Source organism: Malaclemys terrapin, chromosome 4 (genome assembly GCF_027887155.1).
Source record: "Malaclemys terrapin pileata isolate rMalTer1 chromosome 4, rMalTer1.hap1, whole genome shotgun sequence".
Lineage (NCBI taxonomy): Eukaryota > Metazoa > Chordata > Testudines > Emydidae > Malaclemys > Malaclemys terrapin.
In genome coordinates this window covers 147294970-147312199 of record NC_071508.1, presented here as the reverse complement: position 1 = coordinate 147312199, position 17230 = coordinate 147294970, and the positions used below count along the sequence as shown (strand labels likewise).

The 17230-nt window shown below is 45.1% G+C and overlaps 1 protein-coding gene across 1 annotated transcript in view; it reads right to left on the bottom strand.

Moving 5' to 3' along the window:
- Positions 1-937: 937 nt before the first annotated feature.
- CDKL1 (cyclin dependent kinase like 1) overlaps positions 938-17230 on the bottom strand; it is a 35476-nt gene continuing 19183 nt past the window's right edge. Inside the window, exons 4-9 of the mRNA XM_054028114.1 lie at positions 16376-16466; positions 14649-14849; positions 10617-10699; positions 7886-7942; positions 7234-7389; positions 938-2490 (exon numbers count right to left, since the gene is read on the bottom strand). Of these exons, the coding sequence (XP_053884089.1) occupies positions 2383-2490; positions 7234-7389; positions 7886-7942; positions 10617-10699; positions 14649-14849; positions 16376-16466 (696 nt within the window). The 3' untranslated portion in view covers positions 938-2382. The remainder of the gene's footprint in view (positions 2491-7233; positions 7390-7885; positions 7943-10616; positions 10700-14648; positions 14850-16375; positions 16467-17230) is intronic.

Here is a 17230-nt window from a genome sequence, read left to right as displayed (position 1 = left end):
CAGCCTAAAACACTTACAAGAAGAGGCAAGTGGAAGTGTCTCAGTAATCTACTGTGAGGTGAAGTGTACCAGCAATTCCACCTACTTACAGGAGCGCTGGTGAGGGAGCCTTAGGACCCATCTAGCATCAGCTAGTTGGTTTCAGCAGTGGACCTAGTTTCTGATCTTACATACACAGATGTCACTATTGACTTTCATGGAATTACTCATACTTCATCAGTACAAATGAGAGCAGAATCAGGCTCTGTGAGTTCCCTTAGGATTCAGATACCACAAACAGACAGAATTGTACTATTGGGCTTAGGCCAATCTCGGACTATTAGAGAGCAAGATGAGGTGGGGGGCAGATTATCTCACATCTTCCTCTGAAGCATCTGACACAAGATTCTGGACTAGATGGACCTCAGGGCTGATCCTGTGGCAATACCTATATTCCTACTGTTTAGACGGTGGCCATGCTTGGAATATGGAACTCCAGTACAATCCACAGCTCACAAGATCAGGTCCATGATGTGACACTCAGCCTACATGCTACTTAACTGTACAGCATAATTGCTCTGTTCCATCACAAAAATGCAAGGCTGGATGACTTATTCCTACATAAAAACACGGAAATTTATTTTTTTCCCCCTCAAAAAGGACATAACCAAGCAAATACATAGGGGACAATGCTTGAAATTAAATGATATAAAAATGTATTAGTCCACTTATATGAACATTACAATATAAAACAAATACGTTAATCTGTCCTCACAAGACTATGTGTTTGGCTATCTGCCCCACTAAAACAACGTCAAGTTTTTGAACTGCATTATACCTCCGATAGTATTCAAAAGAATAATACTTTCTCTGGACTTCAAACAGCTGTTTAATAGCGGTAGTACAACCTCAGAAATATTTATGACATACACCATAATCAAACATTGACACACAAATAGAAAGGTGAGCTACATTAATTTTATTCAAAACCAATCAAGTATTACATCCTGAGATTACACAAAGAAATGAGATTTATCCTAGTACAGATATTTTGGAGGCCTTCCAGCCCATTCCTTTCTAGTATAACCCACAGGTGACCGGTTTCTGGTACTGACCAAATAACAAGTGAAATCTCTTGGTAATGCCAGAAAGAGAAAGCAGGGGAAACCTAAAAACATATTCTAAAGCAGGAGTCTCAAACACGTGGCCTGCAGAGTTATTTGCTGCGGCCCGCCAAGCTCCCCGTGCCCCCCCCCCCCGAGTTATTTCCTGTGGCCGCCAAGCTCCCTTCCCCCGCTGCCCCCCATCTCTCCCAGCGCACTGCGTCCCCACTTCTCTGCCTACCTCTAGGCGCTTCCTGCCGCCAAACAGCTGTTTGGTGGCGCTTAGCGCTTTCCAGGAGGGAACGGGGAGGAGTGGGGAGCCGTGCGCTCAGGGGAGGAGGTGGAGAAGGGGCAGGGATTTGGAGAACGGGTTGGAATAGGGGCGGGGAAGGAGTGGGAAGAGGTGGGGGAGGGGCAGGGCCTCATGGAAGGGGTGGAGTGGGGGTGGGCCGGGGTCAGTGGGGCTGTGTGTGTCAATGATGCGGCCCTCGGGCCAACGTACTAGTCCTCATGTGGCCCTCATGGTGATTTGAGTTTGAGATCCCTGTTCTAAAGCAACAGCAAGGTTTTACTAAAAGAGTATGTATCTATTTTATTGTCCCCACCATCAGTGACAATGCTGTAGTCTATTGGGCATTCCATTACGTTTACCGTAGGCTTTTCTAATGTTCCTAACACCGTATTTGTACATTACAAATATATTTTACCGTGTTCAGCCAATTGAGTGAATGCTGCAATTAGCTGAACAGTCCCCAGCCCCATTCTTACAAACTCACACAAGTAACTTTCCTCACATAGGAAGTCCTACCGTTGGGCCTGCTCATGGGAATAAAATTATGCATATGCATAAGTGTTTCAACTATCTAGTGCTGTGTAATATCTAGTATATTTTTTCATTATTTTTAATGCTTTGACACAATGGGACTTTCTAAAACAAACTTATTTGGCATGCTTGTGACTTAACTGCCAAGTCTTGAATACAGGCACTCAATGTGGTTTATTAAAGTCCCATGCTGTAAGCCGTGGGTCTTGGTAACGCTGAACCACAATATAATCACTAAACTAAAACAAACAAAAACAAAACACTTGTGTTCTCCTTTATACATAGAATACTGATTAGCATGCAGCTCTGAGCTCTCTATGCAGAGGTTTCCTTCCATTGGTGACCCACCACAAACTAACTTCAGAGATCACTTATGTGTCTATTGTAACTTCACCTTAAGTGTTCCTTTTAGAAGTTGTTGAAGGCTTGCACTTGGAACAATAAATAGCTCTCTCTTAGTAGTGACTTGCCATCTTGTTAGATGTTGGGGAAATGGTAGTTTAATTTTCTTGTGTTGCCATAGTACTTCTTGTTATCCAAAGCTGGTAAAATGTTACTGCTGGTTAACTGAGGCAGGTACTGTAACTAAAGCAGAAATCACAGTTTATACTTTCATAGGAATTTGCAGTAATTTTATGCATTTCATTTCCTAAACGATACTGTAAGCCAGTTGAAAATATTTGCACTACATAAAACAGTTATGCACTTTGCACACTTAGAGACCCAGAGCAGATATGCATTTGTTCATGTGATCATACAACTTGCCTTAGAACAGCTCTTCCAAATTTTACTCAAACCATTTTTCTTGGGCACATAATTTATTTTCATATTGGGTTCTGGGGAGATGGGTGGGTGCAAGCCCACCCATGGCAAAAGGGCCCTCCCCCAGCCTCAGGGGAGGATCCACTGAGCCCGGGACTCAAATAATTATGGGTGGCAACAGAAAAAACAAGGACGGGTGCGAGGATCAAAGGGTCAAAAGCAGGGAACCGGAAGGGGACACCGAGCAGAGCTGACAGGCATGTAAAAGACTAGTGTTATCATCAGTCAGTCACATGGCAAAGGGCAGAGGAGTTGATTTGATCCATGAATTGTTTCCATCAGTCTTAACTTCAGCAGATGTGAGGGAAATTCCCACATCTGATCCATTTTTTAGGTGACAAATCTGAGGAACGGTCCCAGATTGAAATGTCAGTAGAAGAGGTTTTGGAACAAACTGGTACATTAAACAGTAATAAATAGGGCTGTCAAGTTATTAAAAAAATTAATCGTGATTAATCGCACTCTTAAACAATAGAATACCATTTATGTAAATATTTTTGGATGTTTTCTACATTTTCAAATATATTGATTTCAATTACAACACAGAATACAAAGTGTACAGTGCTCACTTTATTTTTGATTACAAGTACTGTATTTGCACTGTAAAAAAAACAAAAGAAATAGTATGTTTCAATTCACCTAATACAAGTACTGTAGTGCAATCTCTATCATGAAAGTTGAACTTACAAATGTAGAATTATGTACAAAAAAACTGCATTCAAAAATAAAACAATGTAAAATTTTAAAGCCTTCAAGTCCACTCAGTCCTACTTCTTGTTCAGCCAATCGCTCAGACAATCATGTTTTTTTACATTTGCAGGAGATAATGCTGCCCTCTTCTTATTTACAATGTCACCAGAAAGTGAGAACAGGTGTTCTGATGGCACTGTTGTAGCCAGCGTCGCAAGATATTTTCGTGCCAGATGCGCTAAAGATTCATATATTCCTTCATGCTACAACCACCATTCTAGGGGACATGCATCCATGCCGATGACAATCCGAGCAGTGCGGACCGACGCATGTTCATTTTCATTATCTGAGTCAGATGCCACCAGCAAAAGGTTGATTTTCTTTTTTGGTGGTTCGGGTTCTGTAGTTTCTGCATTGGAGTGTTGCTCTTTTAAGACTTCAGAAAGCATGTTCCACACCTCGTCCCTCTCAGATTTTGGAAGGCACTTCAGATTCTTAAACCTTGGGTCGAGTGCTGTAGCTATCTTTAGAAATCTCACATTGGTATCTTCTTTGCGTTTTGTCAAATCTGCAGTGAAAGTGTTCTTAAAATGAACAACATGTGCTGGATCATCATCAGAGACCACTATAACATGAAATATGTGGCAGAATGTGGTTAAAACAGAGCAGGAGACATACTATTCTCCCCCAAGGAGTTCAGTCACAAATTTAATTAACGCATTATTTTTTTAAACAAGCATCATCAGCATGGAAACATGTCCTCTGGAATGGTGGCCGAAGCATGAAGGGGCATACAATGTTTAGCATATCTGGCACATAAATACCTTGCAATGTCGGCTACAAAAGTGCCATGCAAATACCTGTTCTCACTTTCTGGTGACATTGTGAATAAGAAGAGGGCAGCATTATCTCCCGTAAATGTAAACAAACTTGTTTGTCTGAGCAATTGGTCTGAACAAGAGTGGACTTGTAGGCTCTGAAGTTTTACATTGTTTTGTTTTTGAGTGCAGTTATATAACAAAAATAAATAAATCTACATTTGTAAGTTGCACTTTCACAACAAAGAGATTGCACTACAGTACTTATATGAGGTGAATTGAAAAATAATATTTCTTTTGTTTGTAATTTTTACAGTGCAAATATAAATCAATGTACACTTTGATTTCAATTACAATACAGAATACAATATATATGAAAGTGTAGAAAAACAGCTAAAATATTTAATACATTTCAATTGTTGGTATTCTATTTAACAGTGCGATTGAAACTGCGATGACTCGTGATTCATTGTTTTAATCATGATTAATTTTTTTGAGTGAATCGTATGAGTTAACCGCGATTAATCAACAACCCTAGTAATAAGTCACCAGGACTAGATGGTATCACCCAAGAGTTCTGAAGGAACTCAGATATGAAATTGAAGAACTACTAAATCTGGTATGTAACCTATCACTTAAACCAGATTCTGTACCAGAGGACTGGAGGATAGCTAATATGACACCAATTTTTAAAAAAATGCTCCAGAGGTGATCCTGTCAGTTACAGGCCAGTAAGCCTGACTTCAGTAACAGACAAACTATAGTTGAAACTATAGTAAAAAACAGAACAATCAGACACAGAGATGAACATGATTTGTTGGGGGAAAGAGTCAACACGGCTTTTGTAAAGGGAAATCATGCCTCACCAATCTATTAGAATTCTTTGATGGGGGTCAACAAACATGTTGACAAGGGTGATCCAGTGGATATAGTGTACTTGGACTTTAAGAAGGTCCCTCTAGACTTAAGCAAAGTAAGCAAGTCATGGGATAAGAGGGAAGGTCCTCTCATGAATCAGTAACTGGTTAAAAGACAGGAAATAAAGGGTCGGAGTAAATGGTCAGTTTTCAGAAGAGAGAGAGGTAAATAGTGGTGTCCCCCAGGGATGTGTACTGGGACCAGTGCTGTTCAACATATTCACAAATGGTCTGGAAAAAGGGGTAAACAGTGAGGAAGAAAAATTTCCAGACGATACAAAATTACTCAAGGTAGTTAAGTCCAAAGAAAACTGAAGAGTTACAAAGGGATCTCACCAAACTGGGTGACTGGGCAACAAATTGTTGATAAATGCAAAGTAATGCACATTGAAAAAACATAATCCCAACTATACATACAAAATGATGGGATCTAAGTTAGCCATTACCACTCAAGAAAAAGTTCTTGGAGTCGTTGTGAATCGTGAAAACATCTGCTCCATGTGCAGCGGCAGTCAAAAAAGCGAACAGAATGTTAGGAACCATTAGGAAAGGAATAGGTAACAAAATAGAAAATATCTTAATGCCATCGTATAAATCCATGGTACATCCACACCTTGAATATTGCATGCAGATCTGGTCGCCCCATCTCAAAAAAGATACAGTACGAATGGCAGAGTTCTAGAGAAGGGCAACAAAAATGTTTAAAGGTATGGAACAGCTTCCTTATGAGGAGAGATTCAAAAGACTGGGACTTTTCAGCTTGGAAAAGAGACTACTAAGGGGGCATATGATAGAGCTCTGTAAAATCATGACTAGTGTGGAGAAAGTAAATAAGGAAGTTTATTTGGCCACTGTCGGAAGACACAATACTGGGTTAGATGGACCATTGGTGTGACCCAGTGTGGCTGTTTCAGTGTTCCAGTGGAATGCAGCTGTTGTGGAAGGTCAGAAGGAAAGATGAACTCACAGATGGCTAGTGCAAATCCCTTGGAGCACTGAGAGCATCAGTTTTAGAGACTTTGGGCTGGACAGTGTTTCAGCAGGAAGCCAGTGTAGAGACCAGAACTCCTGGGTGATGTGTTCATGGCAACCTGTGTTGCCAAGCAGAGAGGCAGCTGCATTTGGTACGTCAGAGCTTATTCAGGGGGCGCAGTTTTATTGGCCAAGCGAAGCAAAGATCCCGACCCTTGGCTTGACGGCATTTCTCACTTTGTGTGTATGTATTGCAAGACCTTTTGAATGACACGTCTGACGAATTCCAAAATGTCAGCAAATGGTCTAGGCACCGAGGGGCAGAACACTAGTGATTTTGGTAAAAATCAGAAACTGGAAGGAGGAAAGGGAAGGTGGGGGGCAGACACAGAGCCCCGGGACCTGGTTAGTAGAGACAGCAGTTTCAATCCTCTCTGCAATTGTCTATAGAGCAACAAGCCAGCTGATTGTCTATACACCTACCAGCATTACCACCATCCCCATCTCAGCTCTGCCCGTGCTCCCAGTACAGTTTAAAATGCTGACACCATGAATGACTTATCTCCCAGGCAGAAAGAAAAGAAATGAGTTTGATGGTAGGGAGGGCACAGAGCCTCTGTTCCAGGGGTGGGAATATTTTCAGGGAGTCCCTGAAATAGAGGGGGGCGGAAGAGTGGCACACAGGGAGCTTATGGGGGAGGAATGCAAGGAGCCCCTGGGTTGTGCAAAGAGCGTAGCCTACAGATGCAGGAAAGCATGAACTAGTCTGAATCTAATAACGATCATGGCAGCGTTCTGTCAGGCATCTTCATTTCTAACTGGCTTTGGCTAATTACATTTGTCTCCTGGTCAATCCTACTGTCTCAATGAAGATTTGGCCTAAAGTTCAGATTGCACTGGGCTGGCTTGTTAGCTCAGTTAATTGTCTTCTTCGGTTACAAGTCAAAGCCCCCAGTTTCTGCAGCCCACTGCTGGTCTGATCTGGGGATCCTCATCTCCCCGAAAACTGCAGGTGTCAGAACGCTAACTCCACCTGCTGGAAGCTACAAAAGGGAACCAAGCTCCTACCCGAGGTTATGGGACATTGAACGCTCTGAAGTAAGTCTTACCCCTGGCATGTGCTTTCGAGTGGTCCGGGTTGGTTTCCGAGTGGCTTTTTCATGCTCCCTTCCCAAATCTCCTGCTTCTCTCATGCTGTCAAAGTATGGATGTTGCAGTAACTGTTCACATGTGAGCCTCTCAGCAGGGTCCATATGAAGGCAGCCCTAAGAAAACGTCATACAGCTAAGGATCACGCAGGTGGTCTTTGTGTACAGTGGCATTAAAACATTACAGATGTTAAAAGCAGCTGGTTTTAATGAACATCTGTGGACTCTGGGGTTTTTAAAATGGATCCTTGGAGTCCGGGTTTTCCAGGGTTAAGAGTCAACACAGAATTCCCCAAGTCATGTTACACACCCAGGTGGCTAACAGTGAATTATCCTTCTCTTGGGTAACCTACATAGAGTTTCCTGTGGCACCTTTAAGACTAACAGAAGTATTGGGAGCATAAGCTTTCGTGGGTAAGAACCTCACTTCTTCAGATGCAAGAAGTGAGGTTCTTACCCACGAAAGCTTATGCTCCCAATACTTCTGTTAGTTTTAAAGGTGCCACAGGACCCTCTGTTGCTTTTTACAGATTCAGACTAACACGGCTACCCCTCTGATACATAGAGTTTAAGTGTGAACTCAGTACTTTGCCACAGACGGTACTTGGCTTACCTTCATTAGTCCTAGCGCAGGATATGAAATGTTAGGGAATTTCAATTCTAGTGGCTCCTGGGGAAAAAAAAAAAGTATATTTATATTAGTAACTGTTTCAAATATCAAGGTGTCATCATGAACTTGCTTTCCACACCACATGATTAGGGCCCTACCAAATTCATGGTCCATTTCGGTCAATTTCACAGTCATAGGATTTTAAAAATCATAAATGTCATGGTTTCAGCTATTTAGATCTGAAATTTCACAGTGTTGTAACTGTAGGGGTCCTGACCCAAAAAGGAGTTGGGGGGGGTCACAAGGTTATTGGAGTGGGGGTTGCGGTACTGCTACCCTTACTTCTGCGCTGCTGCTGGTGATGACGCTGCCTTCAGAGCTGAACAGCTGGAGAGTGGCAGCTACTGGCCCCGGGAGCCCAGCTCTGAAGGCAGAGCCGCTGCCAGCAGCAGCGCAGAAGGAAGGATGGCCTGGTGTGGTATTGTCACCCTTACTTTTGCGCTGCTGCCTGCAGAGCTGGACCCTTAGGGCTGGTCCACACTAAGCCCCCAGTTCGAACCAAGATACACAACTTCAGCTATGTGAATAACGTAGCTGAAGTCGAAGTATCTTAGTTCGAACTTAAAGGTACTTACCGCGGGTCCACACGTGGCAGGCAGGCTCCCCCGTCGACTCCGCCTACTCCTCTCGCGGAGCAGGATTACCTCGACGGCGAGCACTTCCGGGATCGATTTATCGCGTCTAGACAAGACACGATAAATCGATCCCAGAAGATCGATTGCTTGCCCCCGAACCAGCGGCTAAGTATAGACGTACCCTCAGTCAGCAGCCGCCACTCTCCGGCCACCCAGCTCTGAAGGGAGACCAGATTTCACGGTCTGTAATGCATTTTTCATGGCCATGAATTTGGTAGGGCCCTACACATGATGCATTCATCATCTCTTTTCACTTCCAACTCAGCCTATTTCACAATCAACACCATTTTAAAGATACTTGAGTACACAGTTACTGAATAAACACACAGTGATTGAATAATGATTTGCTTATTGTTCTGTTCGGTTTGCTCCCGACACCCACATTTTTCTGCAATCATGGCTCATAATGATCTGAATCCAGTATATCCCGTTTTAGATAAACTGACAGGAATTTTATAGAGGATTAAAGACACGGAACAACAAAATAACAAAGGTCTGTGATTATTAAGCCATGAGGAAGTATTAAAGTAATTACACACGTATTGATCATATAACAGTAACTAAGGTGGAATAAGATAACCATCTGCAAGTATCAGATGCAAGTCAACACCAACAAGAGGAATTGTTTAGAGGTCTGAGTGAGTCAGATTAGGGGTGAGAGGATAAAAATGATCAAAGGAAAGTTTAAACTGAATATCAGATTAAAAAAAAAAAAATCAACCAAACAAGACGTGACTGAGGTGAAGTCACCCGCAAAGCATACTCCCGGTGGATACGGCAAGAGCCCTCTTTGGGTCACTTAACACTGGACTAGACAGACTTTCAAGTACATACTGCATGGAATGATCCCAAACAAGCAGAGAGAAGGACAAGCAGAGCTGATAACAGGGGCTTTTCCATCTCTGGTTTCTGTTGACCTGACCCTACAAAGTAGAGTTCTGCAACCCAACCCAACCCTGATGGGACCCGATTGCCAGGGCCGGCTCCAGGCACCAGCCTGGCAAGCAGGTGCTTGGGGCGGCTGCTCGGGAGAGGGGTGGCACGTCCAGCTATTCGGCGGCAATTCGGCGGACGGTCCCTCACTCCCGCTCGGAGCAAAGGACCTCCCGCCGAATTGCCGCCGTAGATCGCGATCGTGGCTTTTTTTTTTTTTTTTTGGCTGCTTGGGGTGGTCAAAACCCTGGAGCCGGCCCTGCCGACTGCCAGCACCAGGTTGGGTTCGGGTTGTGTCAGAAAACAACTTGACCCTCTCGGGCTTGGGCCAGGTCGGCTTCCCTCCTCCTACCTGTGGGGTCGGCACAGCAGTGGCTGCGTACCCTGCTCCCGCCGGCCGCCGCCACCTCACCATGCAGTGCGCCCGGCAGGGTGAGCGTGCCAAGGAGTCCGGGCACCTCTTGCTTGGCAATGCGCCCACAGTGCAGCAGAGGGCAGCAGCTGGCAGGAGTGGGGCAAGCGGCTGGGGGTGCCACCAACCCCATGGGCAGGAGGTGGCAGCAACACTGACTCAAGTTTGGGGGAAGAGTCAGAGCTGGGTCAGAAAATGACTTGGCCCTCTGGGGTCCACGTAGGGTGGGCTTGGGTCCGGTCGGACTTAAAAATGAAGCCCACGCAAACCTCTCCTACAAAGACTCATGCTCAGGAGTTGAATGGCACTACTCACATGCTTAAAGTGAAACATATGCCTCAGTTTTTGCAGGATCGGGGCCTACGATGTGTCTGCGTTTGGCGTTTGCTGTGTCCAACAGCAACGACCGCCTCGGTGTAGCGCTTTTCATGCGGAATACCGACTGGCCAGGATGAATGGCTTTTAGCTGTGCCACAGGCCATCGGTCATTAATCCCTCGGAAATGCCCTGAATCTCAATCAGTTATCGCTTAATTGTAGCCCTACACGCAGCTCTGTGAACAACAGCCTAACTCTACACCCCAGGAGAGTCAAAGCAAGAACACTTCTCTATCCAGAACACAACCATCTCATTTGCATAGCATACAAATTGCTGATTAGCGTTGGACTCAAGTAAGTTTGTAGGGCACTCTTACCTTGTTCTCTGGATCTGGAATTCGCACCCCACTGAAGAACTGATTAGTGCTGAAAACTTGCTGATGCCTGGGAATAAGGTCCCCTTTAATCAAAAATAAAAAGCCAAGTCAGGTGAATTAGATGTTTTACTAGCCCACGTCTTACAAGCTTATCATGTAGCAAGGCTGAAACTACACTAGAGAAGATTTTTAAATAGATATCTTGGCATCAAGAGAACTAATACAATATTCACTTACAAAAACTAATCATCTTGACTTCACTGATTAAAAGTCCTGATCAATTTTAAAACTATCACGGTGTTGCAATAAATTGGCTAGTTCATGCTACTCTACTAGATGGAATCATAACTGCTCAACTGTGTGTCCTTGGCCCTATACTGCTAATAGCTAATGGAGATTCTCTTGTAGAAGAAGTGATAGGAGCCTGTGCTTTTGGAGCAGGAGATCCAACTTCAATCTCCACTGCTACCACTAGGGTCTGAATTTCCATGCTTTGTGCATAGCGACAATCATGCAATGGTTGCCTTGGATATTTATTTCTCAATATTAATGCCTGGTTAGTTTTTTTCCTTCACTGTTTGGCAATTTACATCATGCTGGCAAATTGTGAGTCCCACCACAGCCTAAAAGACACCTCACTACAGCAGCAAGGAGCATATCGTGTAAGAGCAAAGGCATGCCCACTTTTTACCAAAATAAAACTGCTCCATGTCAGAACCAATACTGGTATCACTGGCCTGGTAGTATTCTAAAGGACAATTCTTTGGTTGGTTGAATATAAACAGATGCGTGTCTAAGTGTGAGAGCTAGAGGGTGCTGCATGAACATGCAAGATCAGGCTGCAGGACTCGAAAGCCAAGCCGTGCTATCCTGATGTGATTATGGTGTACAGGGCACTCTAACACAAGGGAACACTGGAGATGCTGCATATACATTTATTAAGAAAACAAATCAACAAGTAACTCCCCTGCTCAAATCTCAGAAGATGGAACAGTCCACTGCAGTAATGAATGACTGGCAAGGGCTACTGTTTGTTTTGGGCTTTACTGCATCCTTGGCGTAGGACATGCTTTGTTCACAACGGGGGCTACAAAGGTTATGCCAGCCCAGTGCTCAGATTAATGCGGTGTTTCAACACTTTCAAAGACAGGGGCTTTGCTCATGCTGTTCATGACAATGGGCCCTTCCTCTATGAACACTGGAAGGGGGACAGGCTAGGGAAGACGGTCACTCTCTTATTAAAATTTGATTTTATATTTGTAACCTTCCTTTTGGATATCCCTGAGCAGACAATCATTGGGCAAGAATGGGCTGAAATGCAGTAACAGGCATATGTTAATGCCACGCTCTCCCCAGGAGGGTTTCATAAGCCGTGTCTGCAGCCCTTGTGCTTGTGAAAGAACAGCTGGGATTGAGCTTAGATGTTCAAATCAAACCACTAACCCAGGGTTAACGTAGTAATGAAACCACCGTAAGAACATAGCTTTGATCAAGTAGCTCTCCACTGCAAATCATTCCTTAACCTGTCTTCGTTCCACAGCCTGGACCAAAAGGAAATCGTTCTGAGCCGAAAGCCCATTCTTACAATACATTGTAACTTTCCTAAAGCTTCAGGGGGAGCGTTCCAGAGACTGTAGCAATCAAACCATGACTACAAATTGCTTTTACCCATATTGGATAACGTATATTTTATCTATAAAAAGGACAAATGGGCTTTTACATGATTTTCTAAGTTACTCAGTAAGAAAATATGAATCTTGATCTATCCAAGAATCACATATGAAAAAGCAGGTTTATATATTACACACCAATGTGAAACAAAAGGAGTAAGAGCTGGTTAATTCCCACCTAATACTTTTAGGTGTCCCCAATGACACACAGGAATACTGATCTATTAAGAGCCCCAATTTTAAATCCAAACCAGACTAATGATTCCTTTGTCGCTAGGCAATCGACAGCTAGGAGAATCTGAACCATTCACTGTTTGCAGTGTCCTCCTCTGGATATTCTCACCCTTTTACAAAATACATTTTACTGAGACTTTTTCCTAACTATAATTAGCCAAGTCCAATTGGTCCTTATACAGAGGCCCGGAGCTTGCCACGGCTGCTGGGAAATACTGTGGCTGTTTCAAATCTTCATGCAGTCCAGATGGGATGATGAAAACAGGGGAGAGATTCACATTTTCCAGAAAGTTTGTGGTACAAAAGGAATACGTTTTTTTTAAAATAAATTTTAAAAGGCTTCTATAAAAAAAAGGATAAAAACAAAGAATTGGAAGGACGGCAAAGGTTACAGCTACTGCAGACGTAGCTCAAAGGGAGAACAGGGGGGTCCAGGGAACAGACCCCAAACTAACTATGGCTCATATCAAACTGCAGCAACACCCATCAAAGGAAATCCTCCCCAGGGACTCTCAATCAGGGCCACGGTGCTCAGATACCATGGTGACGGGCACGAGTACAAATCTACCTGGACTAGAACAAAGGGAGTCTCGTCCAGCGCCCCTGGAAAGACAAGACAAAGTGGCATGAGGCCTGTTCTAAACCTGGGGGAATGGCAGTGGGAGGGCTCCTTGGAAGTCCAAGAGACTAGAGAGGAGAGAGGGAGATAAGGCCTTAAGCAAATAATTCACAACAAATAATCTGCCTCATTTCACCTTTTTATTCCTGTTCGGGAACAAATGACGAAATTCTCAGCTCGACTCGTTCCAAGTCAGACCCAAGTTTCGCCTGGAAATACGGTTCTGCCGATGGCTAGTGAAGTGCTCCCTGCAGGCTGTAGCACTCGTCATTTGCATAAATCACACGCTACTGTTCCTGTCCCCAGAACCGGACCACGGAGCTAACTGAACGTCGCACTCTAAGGGGCAGATCCTACAGCAGGCTCCATGCAGGTGAACCCCTGTGCCCATGTGAGGCCAGCTGCTGGTTTGGGGGCCTAATAGACTCACATGTGCTATCAGCATACAGCTGAGCTTAAAATTCACTTTCGGTGAGTATTTGCTCTGGGAAAGTTTGAGCTCTTGAGAATGACTGGAGGGTAAATATGAAAGACTCACAAATGCAACTGAATCAGAATTGGCTTTCTTCCCGTTATTCCACTCTTCACTTAACTCATTAAAAACCACCACCACCTCCGTATCCCCAGTGCATGGACGTGTCCTAGAATGACTTAGCAATTGGGTGACCAACTTAAATCCTGGAGAAAAACTACAGGAGCCCCTGAGCAGCACCTGGTACCTCGAGTGTATGTTCTTGCAAACACACGCATGGGGACAGGGCCCGTTCCCAAGAAATGCTGGGTAAACCTAACTGCCACCAAAGTCAACAGGAATACAAGGGACCCTAATAACAATCTTCTTCTGAGGGTCACCCGTGCTCCCATTCACTCCAGTGGGAGTTGTGGGGATCAGGCCCATTGTGACCAAGGCAGAGCTGGACAGCTGAAAAGTTAAATTTAACAGGGGGAGGGATAGCTCAGTGGTTTGAGCATTGGCCTGCTAAACCCAGGGTTGTGAGTTCAATCCTTGAGGGGGGACGCTTATGGATCTGGGGCAAAATCAGTACTTGGTCCTGCTAGTGAAGGCAGGGGGCTGGACTTGATGACCTATCAAGGTCCCTTCCAGTTCTAGGAGATAGGATATCTTTATTTATTTACATTCTCTTTATTTGCATATGCATTCCTGCTGTTCAGTTGGGACTCTAAAGTGCAATTTATTGCCAAGCTCGGGACTTCTAAGTGTGTTTGCACAGTGATTATTGTGCTGTACTCTGATTACGTTGCCTGCTATGACTCAAAACAAACCAGTAACCATTGCATTCATGTGAAATAAAGCAGCACAACTGGAGGAGGAGTTTGATTTGGGCTCTGAACTGATAATCGGAGGCTTTCCTAATATACAAGTGTCAGTTGGATTCTGATCTGCATAATAATCAGGTTTGTCCAGAACTTGCACTGTTTCCATTATTGGTTAAACAGGATGATTAGAGGGGAACATGGCTGAAACCTCATTGCACGAGGACAACTTACCCAAGGTTCTCCTGATTAGGTACAGCTGGTCCACATCTGATTTTCCAGGCCACAAGGGGACACCTGACAACAACTCTGCAAAGACGCAGCCTATTGCCCAGACATCCACAGGAGGGCCATATTGAGTATCTCCTACAAGTAACTCAGGAGAACGGTACCATCTGGTAGCCACATAGTCTGTGTAATAATCACTAGGGCCAGCTAGATTGTGGTCAGGAAGGATAGAAAGAATAGAAATCTGGGATCAGAATTATTGAAGGAAGGGTAACAAGCATGTTGCTTATCTCTCTCAGACATTGCTACAATAATGGTCCTGAAAGTCATCCAACATGGGTTACTGCCCTTATTCAGAACCCAACTTTGCCACGCTCATGAGCTGGTGCAATCAAAACAATATTGTTCTGAAATCAGGCTACGCACCACTCCTCCGAGAGGGCGCTGCCAGTTCTCAGCTCTCAAACCCCAGGTCGCTTGTCTGGAGAACAGGGCTGCCCGGAGGATTCAGGGGGCCTGGGGCAAAGCGGGGGAGCGGACATAAAAAAGGCGCCACCCGCTGCAGCGCTTGTACTCACCGGGAGGCCCGCCGAGTCGTCGTCAGCGGGTCCTTCACTTGCGCCGCATCTTCGGCAGCACTGAAGGACCCGCCGCCGAAGTGCCAAAGACCCGGACCGCCGCCGGGTGAGTAGCCAGGGAAGGGATTCTCAGCCAGGGTTCGTGGGGCCCCTGCGGGGCCTGGGGCAAATTGCCCCACTTGCTCCCCCCCCCCCCCCGGGCGGCCCTGCTGGAGAAACGGGCAAACCAAAGGGTCACAAGATTTTTTAAATTATTATTATTATTATTATTATTATTATGGGACAAGCGAAGCCACTGTTCCCAAGGCGAGACCCTTTTGCAAACCAAGCCCTTCCTGCGATAACAAGACTCTGCCTTAAGTGGATGTTCTCTGTGGAAACAACCAACACCGCGAGAGGGTTTTCATGTGTGTGGGGGTATCCCAAAGACAAAGTGCGCCTGTCACAAGGCGGCACTGGTTCGTCAAGAGGAAAAGGCTAGTGCCCTTGTGACTCATCAGCTGACCCCAACTGAGCTCCAAAGAGGACGCCTGGCCCTAGGCAAGAGGTCCCGGAAGGAAGTCAGGAGGGGCAGGTGAGCGCTGCCTGAGGAGGACAGGAGACACAGGGAGAAACTGTACCGGCTCTTCACTGCTGCTCCTGAGAGCCATTGGGAAGAGCCAAAAGTTGATGGTGGGGCCTGGCCAGAGCTGGGGATCCCCTGCCGTGTTACAGGACAGCTCGTGCAAAGGCCTGTGGGAAGAAAGGGAAGAACCAGCCTGACTAGGAGAAGCTGAGCTGAAAACAGGAGGGCCGATGCTGGAGGGTGGATACCGGGAGCCAGGGCAGAGAGGCCTGGGTGAGTGTAGCCTTGTTTTCTGGGGGAGGTTTGAGAGGAATTGCTTTTACTATGAGGGATCTGTGGACTGTGGAACTTTATATAAATAAAATGGCTTGAATTTGCTGCATGAGAATATTTCTTTGCATGGGTTGTATAGAGCGGAAACTGAGGCAGGGAAACTGAGGCAGGTGCGCTTGTTGTGCCACAGCCTGCCACAGGAGGGCATTCCAGGCAGGACTGCCCTCAGACAGAGTCCTTAACAGCATGGAAATAGCAGGTCAAACACTTTGTGTTTTAAACACACATATTACATGGAAGAAGTTACCTGCACTTACTTAGTATGCGAGCAAATCCAAAGTCACAAAGTTTAATGACCACATGCTTCGTTATTAGGATGTTTTCTGGCTTCACATCCCGATGTATGCACTGGAAACACAAACAAGTGAATCAGGAGCAAGTATCGAACTCGGGACCAGGTTAATTCTACCACATTCCCGTTGCTGAGCGGCCTCACCCGACCTGGATCGTTAACAGAAGACGAAAAGACTCTAACTGTTAAAGTAGCATCCTGCTGGGTCCTACAATACCCTGGTCTTTCACGTCACACTCGGGAGAAGATACTACGCACATCCACAATTTCCATAGTCCTGCGTCGCTCCGACAACCCCCATTCGACTCAAGTGGCCCAGTGTGAAATAACGGAGCGGCGTGATGGACAGTCACAGAGCTCTTTACATGTGCAAGGTTTACTGTGCCGACTAGCACCAAATACAATCCGTCAATTTAATGGTGGAGGGATGAGAGAAAGAGACAAAACAACAAATTCTGCAAGCCAGCAAGGCAGGCTGCCAGGTTCCTGTGGTCGGTCTTACGCGGCTCTACTAGTGAAAACAAAATGTTTGTTCCAAAGAAGTCTCCCTCCCACCTCTTAAATCAGCCCTTGGCAGATAAATAAAAATGAAGACGATACCAGCTAAGCTCGCAGTAAGAAGCACCTCTGATAAGCAACTCTCCCGCTCTACCTCCTCATACGCAGCCTGGTTAAAGCGTGCTTAGGTTTCCTGTACAATTTTTATTTAGCCTAACACGACGATCCACCTCCTGAAAGCAGAGGTTAGCTGGTCCCTTAGCACAGATCTTAGCACATGTCGCTTTTGAAACTTTTCACTAGGGGCCTGATCCAGCACCCA